The sequence below is a fragment of the Salmo salar genome, chromosome ssa01 (assembly GCF_905237065.1).
Source record: "Salmo salar chromosome ssa01, Ssal_v3.1, whole genome shotgun sequence".
Taxonomy (NCBI): domain Eukaryota; kingdom Metazoa; phylum Chordata; class Actinopteri; order Salmoniformes; family Salmonidae; genus Salmo; species Salmo salar.
In genome coordinates, this window is record NC_059442.1 from 158881728 (window position 1) to 158899897 (window position 18170).

Below are 18170 nucleotides of genomic sequence, written 5' to 3' on the forward strand. Positions count from 1 at the left end.
AGGAGAAAGCACCCTATCATGAAGGCCCATCATCACTCCCAAAGAGTGAGACAGTGGAAAACAGATAATTGGTCTTTGACCAATCATACCAGATCTTTACACATCTGATCTTTTCAGAGCTGATCCGATTGGTGAAAAGACCAATAGGTGAAAAAAAAGATCAGAATTGGGCTGCCTGTGTAAACGCAGCCATAGTCAGCCCCCTCACGGTTCCCATGGTAACATCAGTTAGCGAGGGGTTATATGACGCCATACTGGGCGAATGCAGAACGGAGGAATTTACAGGAAACGGCAGGGTGATCCCAGAAGACTTAGTACATGCCAAATACATGTGCAAAGAGAAGAGGCGTAGCTTCAGTTCCCTTCCCTCAGAGTGAACCATGACCCCCTCCTTACAGCCCACTCCACTCCTAGCTGATCAGTAGCATGCCCAGAGGAGATGTGAGTGCAGCTGAAGAAGTTAACAGTGGATGGTTGGTTTGTGAATTAAAACAATATCTACAAGAGTGTGATTAGGCTACATGACAAAAGATTGAATTCAGCTTCATTGTTACTCTTATTTTCATAAATTCACACATAAAAAAAATGTTCAATCCGTCATACAAGTCCCAAATCCTACTCTGGAACATCACCAAAACAATCATGTCTGGATTAAATCAAAATGGCTGCCGCCCAGTCAACAACACAGTGAAATGCCAATGTCAAGAGATTTGACATCTGTGGAGGTTTACCATGCCAAATGCAAACATGATTCCCTTGCATGCATCTTTTTCATAAATAATGGTCAGTGACATTAATTTAATCCAGCTCAGTTAAAATCAACACAAACCTTCAGTTTCATGCACACGACTCCACACAAATCCACTGACAACGCATGCAGTAGCCTACACGTAGGCCTGAATTCAGTGATTCAATTACCATGTAATTCAGTTAAAACCAATCAAATTACTACATTAACCAAGTCCTGTCAAGACAAAAAACATTTGCTTACACAAACGTACAATGCATGCAGAAAACGCAGGCCTGAATTCAGTGAGAAATTACCATAAAAATAAACTAAAACCAAATCAACGGACCAGAGTTAGATTAACACAGTTAACCATAAACATTTACTCACAACTTCAATTCTCAAAAATTAAGGGACATGGGCTAACCAGTAAAACCAACTTTTGTTATGTATCAAGAGAAAATCTAGATATTCTGGGCTGTTTATCCAGAGCCCTGTTCTTTACAACACTGTCTCTGCAATCAGTACCTGAGGAGAGGTGGTGGCCATGAAGCCAGCAGCAGTCACTTCGTTCTAGGCTCCAGATGAAAGGCTCAACTGATAAAGGAAGAATGAGAAACTGAACGCCTCTCTTATTCTCTCTCTCACTCGTTCTCTCGCTGCAGCGCAGACAGACGCATCGCCCCTGCAGTGGCTAGGCCGTGATGGGAGCAGGCCAAGATACCGCCCAGCCCTTTGCGTCTCTCTGCCTCTTTCCCTCCCTCTTCCTCTATTCAGCAAAACAGCAGCATCATGGCCTGCTCTCAAACAGTATTCCAGAAATGTCCATGCATTCGATGAACACCCTTCCGATAGCAGCAACGCACACAACATGCAAACTAACACACAGTGGTGACACACGTTACCTTCAGTTTTGGTTTAATAAACTGGGACATGATGACAGGTGCCTGCGCAGGCTAAAGGCAACAACATACACCACAGTTTCATGTCAGAGCAATGGGTTATTTCCAACCATTCAAAAAGAGGAGAATTCAAACTATTGCTTTTAACGAACATGACTTGTTGACATTGATAAATACAGTTGCAATAAGAATATTCATTCAGTCGCAGCATTACAAAAGTGTTCGTTATTTGCTTTGTGTCAAGTGTGCATGCCCAAAGTATGAGGTGAGTTAGGACAGCCAGCCAGCAACCTGATAGACCACTAAGGCCAGGGTAACAGTATTCGCATGACATCCAGATAAGAGGCTCCTTAGCCTAGTTCCTATGGCATTAAGCTGCAACACACTTTATGCAAACGTAGCATCGTTTCTCTACGTAGTTTTACGTGGGAGATACTCATGAAACCAGTTAACCATGGCAGTAGCAAATTGAGTTAGAAAACCATGATGCATCTATCTGCAAGAATTAACTGTCATTCTGAAAACGAAGATGCCTAGTTTATGGCACAGTGTCTTATTTGAAAAACATTTTACATTTGCCTGAATTAGACATTTTAACCTCAAATTCTCATTACCGAAATGAGACCAGATTAAATTCTTGGGTCATTTTATACTCTTTTACTTGAGATAAATGTATCTTATTTGAATAAAGCAAAACATTTTGCTGTAGGTTGTGCATAAATCATTAAAATTGTATACTAGTTGAAGTTTACATTCAAATATAATATTATGTAAAAACAGTGTCTGAGGACATTACCGTAACACTAAGTTGCTGTAAAAACGGCAATATTTTTTTTTAAGAAAATGTTATTCACCCATGATGCATCATCTAGAGGAGTAGTCCTTAGTATATCTTGTTCTCAAACACACCCTTTATGACACTTTCTCATTACCGAAATGACTAAAAAGCTCAAATTGTGAAAAACTCGAGAACCATTACCTTACCAACATGGAGGAATGAATGGGCTTTAGTGATGTGGCCAATGGTTTGCTGACTCATAATGGCTGTCTCCTATTACTTGCTGATTGAGCCAAGGGCCTCATTAACACACATTTCTCATTACCAAATAATTTTTTGGTCTGTTTCGGTAATTATAACCTTAATTTCGGTAATGATAATGAGCTAATTCTAATGTACAGTCAACAGGTGTCCTATGCTGGTAACTTCAATGATTTACCAGTACCACTGCTTACACCTATTGTATAGATGTTTTGTAAAATATTAGTTACTTAAAGTCACAATCTGGAGTTTCTGTTTCAGCAAAGAGCAGAGCTCTTTGAGTAAAGAGTAAAGCTCGCCGCCTTTGGACTCTGGAGCAGTAGAAACGCATTCTCTGGAGTAGAGGTCGACTGATTATGATTTTTCAACGCCGATACCGATACTGATTATTGGAGGGCCAAAAAATGCTGATACCGATTTAAAATCGGCCAATTTTTATTTTTATTTATAATAATGACAATTACAACAATACTGAATGAACACTTATTTTAACTTAATATAATACATCAATAAAATCAATTTAGCCTCAAATAAATAATGAAACATGTTCAATTTGGTTTAAATAATGCAAAAACAAAGTGTTGGAGAAGTAAAAGTGCAATATGTGCCATGTAAAAAAGCTAACGTTTAAGTTCCTTGCTCAGAACATGAGAACATAAGCTGGTGGTTCCTTTTAACATGAGTCTTCAATATTCCCAGGTAAGATGTTTTAGGTTGTAGTTATTATAGGAATAGGACTATTTCTCTCTATACCATTTGTATTTCATATACCTTTGTTCTTATAGGCACTTTAGTATTGCCAGTGTAACAGTATAGCTTCCGTCCCTCTCCTCGCCCCTACCTGGGCTCGAACCAGGAACACATCGACAACAGCCACCCTCGAAGCAGCGTTACCCATGCAGAGCAAGGGAAACAACTACTCCAAGTCTCAGAGCGAGTGACGTTTGAAACGCTATTAGCGCGCGCCCGGCTAACTAGCTAGCCATTTCACATCGGTTACACCAGCCTCATCTTGGGAGTTGATAGGCTTGAAGTCATAAACAGCGCAATGCTTGAAGCACAGCGAAGAGCTGCTGGCAAAACGCACGAAAGTGCTGTATGAATGCTTACGAGCCTGCTGGTGCCTACCACCGCTCAGTCAGACTGCTCTATCAAATCATAGACTTAATTATAACATAATAACACACAAAAATACGAGCCTTAGGTCATTAATATGGTCGAAACCAGAAACTATCATCTCGAAAACAAAACGTTTTTCCTGTCAGTGAAATACGGAACCGTTCCGTGTTTTATCTAACGGGTGGCATCCCTAAGTCTAAATATTCCTGTTACATTGCACAACCTTCAATGTTATGTCATAATTACATAAAATTCTGGCAAATTAGTTCGCAACGAGCCAGGCGGCCCAAAATGTTGCATATACCCTGACTCTGCGTGCAATGAATGGAAGAGAAGTGACACAATTTCACCTGGTTAATATTGCCTGCTAACCTGGATTTCTTTTAGCTAAATATGCAGGTTTAAAAATATATACTTCTGTATATTGATTTTAAGAACGGCATTGATGTTTATGGTTAGGTACAGTCGACAACGATTGTGCTTTTTTCGCAAATGCGCTTTTGTTAAATCATCCCCCGTTTGGCGAAGTCGGCTGTCTTTGTTAGGAAGAAATAGTCTTCACAGTTCGCAACGAGCCAGGCGGCCCAAACTGCTGCATATACCCTGAATCTGTTTGCAAGAGAAGTGACACATTTTCCCTAGTTACAAGAAATTCATGTTAGCAGGCAATATTAACTAACTTTGCAGGTTTAAAAATATATACACTTGTGTATTGATTTTAAGAAAGGCATTAATGTTTATGGTTGGAGCAACGTGTACCTAAGCTATTATATGCAACGCAGGACAGGCTAGATAAACTAGTAATATCATCAACTGTGTGTAGTTAGCTAGTGATTATGATTGATTGATTGTTTTTTATAAGATAACTTTAATGCTAGCTAGCAACTTACCTTGGCTTCTTACTGCATTCGGGTAACAGGCAGGCTCCTCGTGGAGTGCAATGTAAAGCAGGTGGTTAGAGCGTTAGACTAGTTAACCGTAAGGTTGCAAGATTGAATCCCCAAGCTGACAAGGTAAAAATCTGTCGTTCTGACCCTGAACAAGGCAGTTAACCCACCGTTCCTAGGCCGTTGTTGAAAATAAGAATGTGTTCTTAACTGACTTGCCTAGTTAACTAAAGGTCCAAAAAAAAAATGTAAATACATTTTTAAAATAAAATACAAAATCGGCCAAATCGGCGTCCAAAAATACCGATTTCCGATTGTTATGAAAACTTGAAATCGGCCCTAATTAATCGGCCATTCCGATTAATCGGTCGACCTCTACTCTGGAGTGATGAAAAACGCTTCAATATCTGGCAGTCCGACAGACATATCTGGGTTTGGCGGATGCCAGGAGTACACTACCTGTCCCAATGGATAGTGCCAACTGTAAAGTTTGGTGAAGGAGGAATTATGGCCTGAAGCTGTTTTTCATGGTTCGGGCTGGCCCCTTAGTTCAAGTGAAGGGAAATCTTAACGCTACAGTTTACAATTACATTCTAGATGATTCTGTGCTTCCAACTTTGTGGCAACAGTTTGGGGAAGGCCCTTTCCCATTTCGGCATGACAATGCCCCCCGTGCACAAAGCGAGGTCCATACAGAAATGACTTTTGAAATCGGTGTGGAAGAACTTGACTGTCCTGCACAGAGCCCTGACCTCAACCCCATCGAACACCTTTGGGATGAAATGGAACACCTACTGCGAGCCAGGCCTAATCGCCCAACATCAGTGCCCGACCTCACTAATGCTCGTGGCTGAATGGAAGCAAATCTCCGCAGCAATGTTCCAAAATCTAGTGGAAAGCCTTCCCAGAAGAGCAGCAAAGGGGGGACCAACTCCATATTAATCCCATGATTTTGGAATGAGATGTTCGACAAGCAGGTGTCTACATATCATTGGCCATGTAGTGGATGTGTACATACAAATAACATGTATACACAAGTTATGACAAAAGATTGTGTTGCGAAATACATAATAGTAAGTTAATTTTAAATATATTTGTTTTCAGTGTTGTTTAACTCCAGCCTTTTCAATAGGTGAGCAATTTAAAAAAAAAAATATATATATATATATATATATATTTTTTTACATCAAGTCAAAATTAAATTGCTTTGTTTATTACCTTTTTGGACTTTGAAAAATGTTGCGGTATTGAGAATTATTGCATTAGTAGTTGTGAAAATTGTGGTAAAATGCATATCTGATCAATAAACACAACAATTATGAAACGGATGAATAAAGATCCTAATGTTAGTGATCCAAGAGGAATTATTTTCTGTCAGTTTCGTGAGAATCACCCATATACTTTTGTGCGGCTCAAAGTTTGGAACGGACCATATCCGTCGCTCTGTTTGCGTAGGGCCCTTTACACAAAACTGACACATTGAACAGAACATATACGGACAGTATAACTGAATAAGAGTGGCATCTGTCCTCGACCATTTCAGACAGGGAGTAACTAAATGGGGTAGGGGTGCTATAAATTAGGCTACTTCACTGTCAACACATTCTCTGTTCAAATGTGATTATCAGTCAGCCAGCCGGAAACCGTATAGCTGACCATGTTAAACAAGACAAACATAGAAAAAAAAAACTCTTGAATATGCTGGGAACTGGAAGCTAAATCAGTCCACTGTTAATATGTTTAGGGTTAGGCCTAAACGAGGTTCAGACTTTAAAATGAAATACATACGACACATTTTTATTTTTTTATTATTATGTGAGGAGCGCTTATTAAACGTTTTTCATGTGAATTTGTCCTTGGTCATGTGTCTCCTTCACTCTGGTGACGGTTGATGACCTAAACCATGTTCTTGATCCCATCAAGAATGCAAAACACACATCAAGAATGCAAAACACAGACCTACTAAGGGTACATTTTAGTGTTTCAAGGTAGTGTGTGTCTAATGGTTTGAGCAGTTTGTTGTTGAGCCACACCCATTCTGTCACCCTTCAACAGAAACACAATGTGCATAACCTATGAAGGGAAGTGGGTGGTGGTGGGTCGAAGAGCTTATAAAATAAACCCATTTCTGATCTCGGTGGATGAACTCCCTTGACTACACAAGAAGCTAATGAAAAAAGTTAATATTGGTTCCTGCCTGGCCCCTTCCATTCTACATATTTCCAATGATTACCTCATCGAAGGGATAGGGACAGACAGCAGCAGCATTATGATTGCTCCACCTAACTGCTAAGTGGAGCTTCCTTCCCCCATCCAATCGATTCAGATCTCTGCTAGAGGTCGACCGATTAATCGGAATGGCCGATTAATTAGGGCCGATTTCAAGTTTTCATAACAATCGGAAATCGGTATTTTTGGACACCGATTTGGCCGATTTTTTTACACCTTTATTTAACTAGGCAAGTCAGTTAAGAACACATTCTTATTTTCAATGACGGCCTAGGAACGGTGGGTTAACTGCCTTGTTCAGGGGCAGAACGACAGATTTGTACCTTGTTAGTCCAACGCTCTAACCACCTGCCTTACATTGCACTCCACGAGGAGCCTGCGTGGCAGGCTGACTACCTGTTACGCGAGGGCAGCAAGAAGCCAAGGTAAGTTGCTAGCTAGCATTAAACTTATAAAAAACAATCAATCTTCACATAATCACTAGTTAACTACACATGGTTGATGATATTACTAGTTTAGCTAGCGTGTCCTGCGTTGCATATAATCGATGAGGTGCCTGTTAATTTCTCATCGAATCACAACCTACTTCGCCAAACGGGTGATGATTTAGCACTGTCGTTGCACCTAACCATAAACATCAATGCCTTTCTTTAAAATCAATACACAAGTATATATTTTTAAACCTGCATATTTAGTTAATATTGCCTGCTAACATGAATTTCTTATAGTTAGGGAAATTGTGTCACTTCTCTTGCGTTCCGTGCAAGCAGTCAGGGTATATGCGGCAGTTTGGGCCGCCTGGCTCGTTGCGAACTATGTGAAGTCCATTTATTCCTAACAAAGACCGTTATTAATTTGCCAGAATTGTACATAATTATGACATAACATTGAAGGTTGTACAATGTAACAGCAATATTTAGACTTAGGGATGCCAACCGTTAGATAAAATACGGAATGGTTCCGTATTTCACTGAAAGAATAAACGTTTTGTTTTCGAAATGATAGTTTCCGGATTCGACCATATTAATGACCAAAGGCTGGTATTTCTGTGTGTTATTATGTTATAATTAAGTCTATGATTTGATATTTGATAGAGCAGTCTGACTGAGCGATGGTAGGCAGCAGCACGCTCGTAAGCATTCATTCAAACAGCACTTTCGTGCGTTTGCCAGCAGCTCTTCGCAATTCTTCAAGCATTGAGCTGTTTATGACTTCAAGCCTATCAACTCCCGAGATTAGACTGGTGTAACCGATGTGAAATGGCTAGCTAGTTAGCGGGGTGCACGCTAATAGCGTTTCAATCGGTGACGTCACTCGCTCTGAGACATGGAGTAGTTGTTCCCCTTGCTCTACAAGGGCCGCGGCTTTTGTGGAGCGATGGGTAACGATGCTTCGAGGGTGGCTGTTGTCGATGTGTTCCTGTTTCGAGCCCAGGTAGGGGCGAGGAGAGGGACGGAAGCTATACTGTTACACTGGCAATACTGAAGTGCCTATAAGAACATCCAATAGTCAAAGGTATATGAAATACAAATGGTATAGAGAGAAATAGTCCTATAACTCCTATAATAACTACAACCTAAAACTTCTTACCTGGGAATATTGAAGACTCATGTTAAAAGGAACCACCAGCTTTCATATGTTATCATGTTCTGAGCAAGGAACTTAAACGTTAGCTTTTTTACATGGCACATATTGCACTTTTACTTTCTTCTCCAACACTTGTTTTTGCATTATTTAAACCAAATTGAACATGTTTCATTATTTATTTGAGGCTAAATTGATTTTATTGATGTATTATATTAAGTTAAAATAAGTGTTCATTCAGTATTGTTGTAATTGTCATTATTACAACAACAAAAAAATGGAAAAATATATATATAAAAAAAAAAATATTCGGCCGATTAATTGGTCTCGGCTTTTTTTGGTTCTCCAATAAATCGGTATCGGCGTTGAAAAATGATAATCGGTCGACCTCTAATCTGTGCATAGTAGGGCGATGGACTATTGGAAAGAGTTACGGGCCACAATGCAACCAGGCCCGAGTTTGGAACATACCGTCTTTAGTCGAGTGATGACTGGAAAACTAAATTCTGGCATGGTGCAAAAAATACCAGACACACTATGAGGACAGAGAGGAGACAACTGAACAGGCTCATCCATAACACAGAAATTATTTCTTCACTCAGGTTGCAGCGCGGAGAATAGACCTGAAATTCTATTAATAAATTAGCACGGAATAAGGCCATCAACTAGAAAAATGTCAGGCCTTCTCGTCTCTGCAATATCATGGAGACATTGGTCTTACTAGCTCACAGGAGAAGTAAAAACTAAAACAGCTAAAGGCAGCAAGCACAGATCACAAGCCTTGCATGCTATTCTTTGAGGACTTAGTTGTTACTTTCCCCATGGATTTCTCACTGAGGATGGAAAAGGCTTATGTCATGTCCACAATTGGCCACCACCCTTGAAATGGGTGGTGGTTAGGACAGTCAAAAGCAATGACGCAAGCGAGGCACTGGTCCAAATTCTCAGAGGTCATCACCCACCCAGCTGTGCAAATCCTCTCCCTGTGACTTCAACGCATATCTATCTTTTATTCGATTTTTATTGGCATGGCATGTTTGTTCACATCTACATTGCCTTAGGGCCCTTGCCAAACTTTTAAAGAAGGTGAACTGCTGACAACAGCAGCTGTTCATCCGAGTGTGTGTTGGAAAATAAATATTTTCATTATGATAACTTTACATTTATTAGGATTTTAGGCAAGTTAGTTAAGAACAAATTCTTATTCACAATGACGGCCTACCCCAGCCAAACCCTTACAACGCTGGGCCAATTGTGCGCCGCCCTATGGGACTCCCAATCACTGCCGGTTGTGATACTGCCTGGAATTGAACCACGGTCTGTAGTGACACCTCTAGCACTGAGATGAAGTGCCTTAGACCGCTGCACCACTCAGGAGCCCGAGTGGGTGAGAAAAACTCTATTTAGTGCAATAAGTTTACCACACCATCAAGACAATTATAATCAGAAAGGATTAGGTATACAAAGGCTAGTAATACCACCACCCAATGTGAAAACCATCAAAATGCATTGAAAGCGAGGTGAAAGACAAATCGACAAAGGCCATCGACACCATCCAATGGCCGAATTACTAAAACAATGAACAGCCAGCCAGCTGCTTTCTGCTTACCATGAGAAAGATTAGTTTAGGATATTCTTAAAGCCGTATTTTAGAAGTATGTAAATATTTGCCACTACGCAGTATTGCTGCTATTTACAAACGCTTTGGCTGGCTAGACCAGCAGATGATGCCAATATATTCAATGGCATTCCAACTGTCTGGCATTGATGCTGGGCGGGTCCTTCGCCTATAGCCGACACAAATATGTCTTCCGTCGACAACAGACAATAAATAACAATTGATTAAATAATGTATATACTAAGGTTATATTCAATTACATACCATATGTATAAATGGGTATTTGATTTATAAACATTTATAAGCTGCACATTTTGCTGTAGAATGGGTCGCGACGTTGTGTGGGCTCGCTCTGTCAAAGTCAACGCAAGGAAGCTTAGCTAACTTGCTAGCAAGCTGACAAGCCAGTGATGTCTTCTGGTTCAGCTAGCTAATAAAGCTAGTCTCCATAAGGTTATACAAGTCTGTTTCAACAAGTTATAAATTAAGCTTGTTTTTTTTACCAGGGAGGAGATGGCGGTGCCCTGAAAGTTATGTCAAATATTGTATAGTACGTTTAGAAACTCCGTGGTTTTGCTGTCGGGCTTGTATCTCCCAGATGCATGTAGCTAGCTAACTTAGTTAGCGGGGGGATGGTGAGGCCACTGAGGTATATAGGGTGAGGCTAGTTGTGAGTGACAAAAATGCTGTCCCACACAACCTAACGTTACTAGAAAAAGCAGGATGGTAAAATTGCTCTATGTATAGCTAGTAAGTAAACTCCAAAGCCGTTTTTATTGAAACCCACCACGTGCACGCTTACCTCTACTTTGCAGTTAGCCTGGGTAGCTTTCTAGAACCGGATCAAAAATGTGTGGAAACCTCCCGGAATAAAATAGCTGTCGACGGCGTCGAGCTGTTTTGGGCTGTAGAGCGAGCTGTTTAGGATGTCGCTAGTGACATCATACACCGCAGCACCGAATGTGTAACGATGACTACCGGAAAATACCGAACCTCATCATACTATAGTTTTGCATACTCATGTAATACATTTGTAATAAATGTGACTTAAATTATCATTATTTCTAGTGATAATGAAACTATATCATATCACATTCATTTAGTGACTGTTTCACATGTGTAGAAGTAGACTGGGTGTGTACTCGTGCAGGACGCAGGCCATTTGGCCGGGTGCCACAGAATACATGGTGGTTCTATACAAATATATAAACATGTGTATGGTTTGTATTGTATATACTATCGTATCACCTTATGATTGTTATCTTATTCATAGAAATATAAACATGTTTTGTTATACCCCTGTATCAAATTACCAACGTTTCCTATTATTTTAAATTAACATTGAACGTAATATTGATACATAGTTTGTTTTGTGTTAGCAACTACCTTACACCTTGACCTCTTTCTTCCCTCTCTCTCCAGATGACATCCTGCTACTAGTGAGGTCTGGCCGCCCGACAACCTGCGCGCTTGACCCCATCCCCTCCTCCCTTCTCCAGACCATCTCTGGAGACCTTCTCTCATTCCTCAAATCCCTCATCAACTCATCCCTGACCACTGGCTGCGTCCCCCCTGACTTCAAATGGCCTAGTTGCTCCCCTTCTCAAGAAACCAACACTCGACTCATCTGATGTCAAAAACTATAGACCTGTATCCCATCTTTCTTTTCTTTCAAAAACACTTGAACGTGCTGTCTCTGATCAACTATCTCGTTATCTCTCACAGAACGATCTTCTTGACCCTAACCAGTCAGGCTTCAAGACGGGTCACTCAACCGAGACCGCTCTTCTCTGTGTCACGGAGGCTCTCCCCATTGCCAAAGCTGACTCTCTCCTCTGTTCTCATCCTCCTAGATCTATTTGCTGACTTCGACACTGTGAACCATCAGATCTTCCTCTTCACCCTCCCAGGGCTGGGCATCTCAGGCTCTGCACACTCCTGGATTGCATCCTACTTGGCAGGCCTCTCCTAGAGGATCTCTGTCTGCACCATGTACTCTCACTACTGGTGTCCCCCAAGGCTCGGTTCTAGGCCCTCTCCTCTTCTTTCTATACACCAAGTCACTTGGCTCTGTCATATCCATACTCATGGTCTCTCCTATCATTTCTATGCGGATGACACTCAGCTTCTTTTCTCCTTCCCCTCTTCTGACACCCAGGTGGCGACACGCATCTCTGCGTGCCTGGCAGATATCTCAACTTGTATGTCAGCCCACCATCTCAAGCGCAACCTAAACAAGACGGAACTGCTCTTCCTCCTGGGGAAGGCCTGCCCGCTCAAAGACCATCACAGTTGACAACTCCACAGTGTCGCCATCCCAGAGTGCAAATAACCTTGGAGTGACCCTGGACAACACCCTGTTGTTCTCTGCAAACATCAAAGCACTGGCCTGCTCCTGCAGGTTCATGGTCGCACCATCCGTAGACCTTACCTAACACAGGAAGTGGCGCAGGTCCTAATCCAGGCACTCGTCTTTTCCCGTCTGGACTACTGCAACTCGCTGTTGGCTGGGCTCCTCGCTTGTGCCATCAAACCCCTGCAACTTATCCAGAATGCAGCAGCCCGCCTGGTTTTCAACCTTCCCATGTTCTCTCATGTCATCCCACTCCTCCACACACTCCACTGGCTTCCAGTTGAAGCTCGCATCCACCACAAGACCATGGTGCTTACCTACGGAACAGCAAGAGGAACTGCCCCTCCCTACCTTCAAGCTATGCTCAAACCCTACACCCCAACCCGAGCACTCCATTCTGCCACCTCAGGTCTCTTGGCCCTCTCACCCCTATAGGTGTTCAAGCTCTTCTCTGTAAGTCACTCTGGATAAGAGCGTCTGCTAAATGACTAAAATGTAATGTAAAATGTTTTCCCAAAGTACCTGACACAACTAACCTATTATTGGTGGCCTTGGGTTGAGGATTCAATTCAATTCATTATGACTTTATAATTGCAGTAGTATAACTAGTGCTAGGCCTACAGTAGTACTATGACTCACTCGGGTGGGTTGGGAACCCGGCACACTCACAACATAACTTTATTTGTTTATCCATTTTTTATTTCACCTTTATTTAACTAGGCACACAAACATAACTTACTTGTAGCAAATAACATAGAATACCTACCAATAATGTGCTTCAATTTATATTATAATATAACATGTTTCCCAGATGGCTCTCTGTCTTGAAGTATCACCCTCCTCAGCAGACATGCATGCAGTGAACCATGTTGTCACAACTTTCAATTGTCGGCTCTCTTTACATTAGACAGCCCCATCAAGATAGAATGACAAAGAGGACAGAAACAACCTATAGAAAGACACCCGCTACTCTAGATCCAGAACCCCATATAAACCAGCAATCAACCCTTGCAATCTTCACATTCATTGCAGTGACCGACACAGACCAAACCAGGAGGATGTCAACTTCTGAGGACTTCGCATTGTCCAGTGAGAATTTGGCAGCAAGGGACAATGGCAGAGGCATAGCATTCCACTTGTAAGTACCATATTTCTTTACTATTATCCTGCTGACAGTTACATGAATTAGTCCTTTGCTGAGGGGAGGTTGCCATACCAAATTGTTCTATTTAAGTATATCTGCTGCTGACTGAAAGGTGATGCAGTAATAAAACTCATCATTTGCTCAACAGCTTTGATGCAGTTGACTCAGGATACAGTTTGCGACCTGGTGTCATCCCAACCAATTTTGATGTCCAACAATTACAGGTAAGCCTATTTTGGCTTTATTTTTGCTTATTTGTGTGCTAATACTCTCTGGTGTGACCATGCCTTGTGAAACATACTATTGCCTGATTTGTAGGCAGGCCCAACACCCGACCTCATGTTTATCAACACTCTATGCAAATTCTATCCACAACCCCCATGCTGTCACACCTCTGGGAAGCAGTTGTGATAAAAGCCTATTGTCACGTCCTGACCAGTAAAGAGGTTATTTGTTATTGTAGTTTGGTCAGGACGTGGCAGGGGGTGTTTGTTTAATGTGTTTCGGGGTTTGTTGGGTATGTTCTATGTTAGTATATTTCTATGTTCTTTCTAGGTCTTCTATTTCTATGTGTAGTTTATTGGGTTGACCTTCAATTGGAGGCAGCTGTTCCTCATTGCCTCTAATTGAAGTTCCTATTTAATAGGGGGGGGGGGGGGTTTCTCCATGGGATTTGTGGGTAGTTGTTCCGTGTGTGTAGCTGTGTGCCTCACAGGACTGTTTTTCGTTGTTGTATTAAGTGTTTATTTTGGTTTTCATCTGAATAAAGAAGATGAGCCTATACATTCTCGCTGTGCCTTGGTCCCATCTTTACGTCGACCGTGACACCTATAGGTCTGATGGTGTGATTGGAAGCTTTTACATTATTCTATTGGTCAACTCAGATTTAGAATCCAAACAAATCAAATGTTTATAAAAGAGTCTTAGACTCATTGTGTCGTTCTCTTTTGTTCCTGACCTGCTGTGGTGAGATACCTACACTGTCTAAACACCCCGTGGACTCCTGGGGCATGGCCTTTCAGCCCATGAACTTTCTCCCTCTCTTTATTCATAATAATTGCGTAATCACAGGCCCCATGAGAGGATAACAATATAAATGTATTTCAAATGTTACTTCACTACAGATTCATGCTATAGGTCCAAGCTACCCAAGCAGTACGGGGCTGGCCTACATATCCTTCTACCATAGTTGCTCAAACCATGCTGGAAAGGACAATCAAAAGACTACTAGGCCTAAGTGTTAGCACCAGATACACAGTTATCACCTATTATCTTTTCAATCAAGATTAAAGTGTGTCAGTGTGTTAAACACCCCATAATTATTTGTGTTAAAATTTGGTTTAGATTTATCTGAATTTCTTTGTTTTGATGTTTTCCAGGAAATGCCTAACCTGCCTAGTCCAAGAAATAATCTTCATGAATCTGAGAACAACAATGCTATGAGAAGTCCCACGATTGCTCTATGTTCTTGTGAAGGATCTCCCATCGCCACCACCATTCACCTGATGGCCGAAATGAGTTCACGAGATGAACTTAAAAACAGACTCCGAAGACAGTTAGTGATAACAATCCAGCAACGTGACGAGTACCAGAGGAGAGACAGAGAAGCCAAAGCCAAAGTGAGGATGTTTGAGAGAAAGGCCATTGTGTTGAGGGCACGGGTCAGTGCTTTACAACCAGGTCAAATCCCTTTACGATCTGGTCAGATCTCAAACAACTTAATGCGAGCCAGCAGACAAATACAGGTAGGTTTACTTTTCTGGCTTGATTAGGATGTGTGGGCAGGGCTGTATTTTTGTGCAGATACTGAAAGCTAACGACAAATGGGGTGACCATTCCTTAAACACAACGAAGGCCAAATTTGTGTCAATTATTTGTGTTGAAATTAGATGTAGAACTTTTAGCTTTATTTTTGATCTCTTCCAGGAACTGCGTGAACAGGCTAGACAGTATCAAATGCCTATTCCGATAAGAACTGTTCGTGGATCTCAGAACAGTGCTATGAGAGGCCATGGTGACACTCTCTGTTCTTCTTGTGGCCAACCTCTCACCTCAATCAGCATACGCCTACGGGCGGTGATGAGATCCCGGCAAGCACTGAAAAACACCTTTAGAAGACAATTCGCGCTGATAATCCAACAACGTGATGAGCTCAGGACCAGAGCTAGAGAAGCTGAAGCTAAAGGGAGGATTTTGGAGAGAAGGCACATCCTGATGAAGGCACAAGTCAGAGCTGTGCATGAGGCCTACCTAAGAGATATCCAGTTAGGTAATCTCAGCAACCCATAACCAAATGTTGTGTGAACCTTCGGTTCTGGAACCAGAGGATGTGATGTTTCTGAGAAATTGGAAGTTATTTGATAAAGTTATGTCACTTACCCAAGTGATGAGAAATAGCTAGTTATTTGATGCAAGATGATTTGCAGTTGACAGCAAGTCAATAGCTTTATGACAGGCTTCTCTCTCTCTCTCTCTGAATGAAAATATACAATCAATTCCATGCATTCGTGCATAACAAATACCATGCATAATTCTTTTGAATATACATAATGATCTTAGCTTTTCTGTACAATATTTTAATAAAAATGTATTCATTGTATATATTTATTTTCCCTTTTACCTATATTAAATTGGATGAGAAAAAAAAATGTATAATTTGTAATTGTGTGTATGTAACATAAACCATTGACACTAAAGGAGTGTAGGCTATTACCAGAAAAAAAGATAACCTTTTAAATTGCATTATCGTAACTCAACACTTTCAAGGTATATAAAATAATTTTATTAAAGTATGAAAAATATATATATCCTATTTCATAATTAAAGTAAGTACAACTATTACAATTATCGCCAAGAGCACATCAACTCCTACTGACCCAAATAAACTGTAAAAACAACCCAAACTAAATCATTTGTTTCATTGATATGGTCTTGGTTAGCAGATAGCACCAATCATTAGCCTGGGTACCATTCTGTTCACGCCAAACATGACAAGGAGTTGACATGATAGCACATAAAAGATCTGGGACCAGGCTAATCAATCATAGCACCAACGGAACAATTCCGTAACATTATAAGATGATAAATAGACGGATGCTGTATATGACAGCTATGCGACAGGGTAGCTAGACAGCTATGGTTTGGTATAGTACATTTGTTAGGTGGGTGGCTAGCTATATAGTGTTGTACAGTAGGGTACAGCACAGAATGATACAGTTTGCTGAGATATCATGAACCGTAGAGGTGAAAACATAATGGACTTAGTAGGACATCAACAACTATAGGACAACTGTAACAATTACTGTAGACAAGCAGGAAGTAAATCCCCAAAACATTCCTTATCCCAGCACACTTCAGTTGGTAGAGCATGGCGTCAGCAATGCCAGGGTTGTGGATTTGATTCCCGGGGCCACCCATACATAAAATGTATACACGCATAAGTTGCTTTGGATAAAAGCGACTGCTAAATGGCATATATTATTCAACTAGTGACTTTCCAGAGTCAGGCTCTGATGAAGGTGATTCATGCCAAAACGTAAGCTTATTGTTTTTTTGTCCTGTCAATAAATCTATCAGATTTACCCAGAAACAGAAGGCTCCTTTTTCTGTATTCTCCCTGATAGTCACTAGTTAAAGTGTCCTGGGGTAAGAAGTGTTTTTTTTGGATTTCCAAGTCCCTCAGTCGAACAGATTGGCCAGAAGTGTGTTTGGGTGTACTTTTCCAAGCTGGAAGTGAAGACTGTGTAAACTATTAATGTCTGCAAAGAGCACTTGCCTTTCTTGAAAAAAGTGTATATATTATAGCCATATTGATATTGAACAATTGTAACATATACACACTCAATATCCACATATTTCATATACAGTGAGGGAAAAAAGTATTTGATCCCCTGCTGATTTTGTACGTTTGCCCACTGACAAAGAAATTATCAGTCTATAATTTTAATGGTAGGTTTATTTAACAGTGAGAGACAGAATAACAAACAAAAAAATCCTGAAAAACGCATGTCAAAAATGTTATAAATTGATTTGCATTTTAATGAGGGAAATAAGTATTTGACCCCTCTGCAAAACATGACTTAGTACTTGGTGGCAAAACCCTTGTTTGCAATCACAGAGGTCAGACGTTTCCTGTAGTTGGCCACCAGGTTTGCACACATCTCAGGAGGGATTTTGTCCCACTCCTCTTTGCAGATCTTCTCCAAGTCATTAAGGTTTCGAGGCTGACGTTTGGCAACTCAAACCTTCAGCTCCCTACACAGATTTTCTATGGGATTAAGGTCTGGAGACTGGCTAGGCCACTCCAGGACCTTAATGTGCTTCTTCTTCAGCCACTCCATTGTTGCCTTGGCCGTGTGTTTTGGGTCATTGTCATGCTGGAATACCCATCCACGACCCATTTTAAATGCCCTGGCTGAGGGAAGGAGGTTCTCACCCAAGATTTGACGGTATATGGCCCCGTCCATCGTCCCTTTGATGCGGTGAAGTTGTCCTGTCCCCTTAGCAGAAAAACACCCCCAAAGCATAATGTTTCCACCTCCATGTTTGACGGTGGGGATGGTGTTCTT

The 18170-nt window shown here is 41.1% G+C and overlaps 2 protein-coding genes across 8 annotated transcripts in view; one reads left to right on the plus strand and one right to left on the minus strand.

Moving 5' to 3' along the window:
• Positions 1-11202, minus strand: part of sptan1 (spectrin alpha, non-erythrocytic 1) — a 54002-nt gene extending 42800 nt beyond the window's left edge. For 6 of the 7 annotated variants that reach the window (XM_014142991.2, XM_014142982.2, XM_014142977.2 and 3 more), the window contains exon 1: positions 1256-1538. In XM_014142991.2, coding sequence (XP_013998466.2) covers positions 1256-1276 — 21 coding nt within the window. In that variant the 5' untranslated portion in view covers positions 1277-1538. Of the gene's footprint in view, positions 1-1255; positions 1539-10907 lie in introns of those variants that run through there. The other variant, XM_014142961.2, reaches the window with a different exon arrangement.
• Positions 11203-12782: 1580 nt separating this feature from the next.
• Positions 12783-16873, plus strand: LOC106570677 (uncharacterized). Its single transcript, XM_014143153.2, has 5 exons — positions 12783-12911; positions 13491-13596; positions 13751-13826; positions 14982-15347; positions 15529-16873. Exons 2-5 carry the CDS (start codon positions 13517-13519, stop codon positions 15889-15891), a joined length of 885 nt encoding a protein of 294 aa, XP_013998628.2. The 5' UTR covers positions 12783-12911; positions 13491-13516; the 3' UTR covers positions 15892-16873.
• Positions 16874-18170: the final 1297 nt, after the last annotated feature.

Excerpts from the sequence above, each read along its gene's own strand:
- LOC106570677 (XM_014143153.2), top strand. The coding sequence starts at position 13,517 with ATGTCAACTTCTGAGGACTTCGCATTGTCCAGTGAGAATTTGGCAGCA. Across the intron at positions 13,597-13,750 it reads AGAGGCATAGCATTCCACTT|CTTTGATGCAGTTGACTCAG; the intron begins GTAAGTACCATA and ends TTTGCTCAACAG. Across the intron at positions 13,827-14,981 it reads TTGATGTCCAACAATTACAG|GAAATGCCTAACCTGCCTAG; the intron begins GTAAGCCTATTT and ends GATGTTTTCCAG.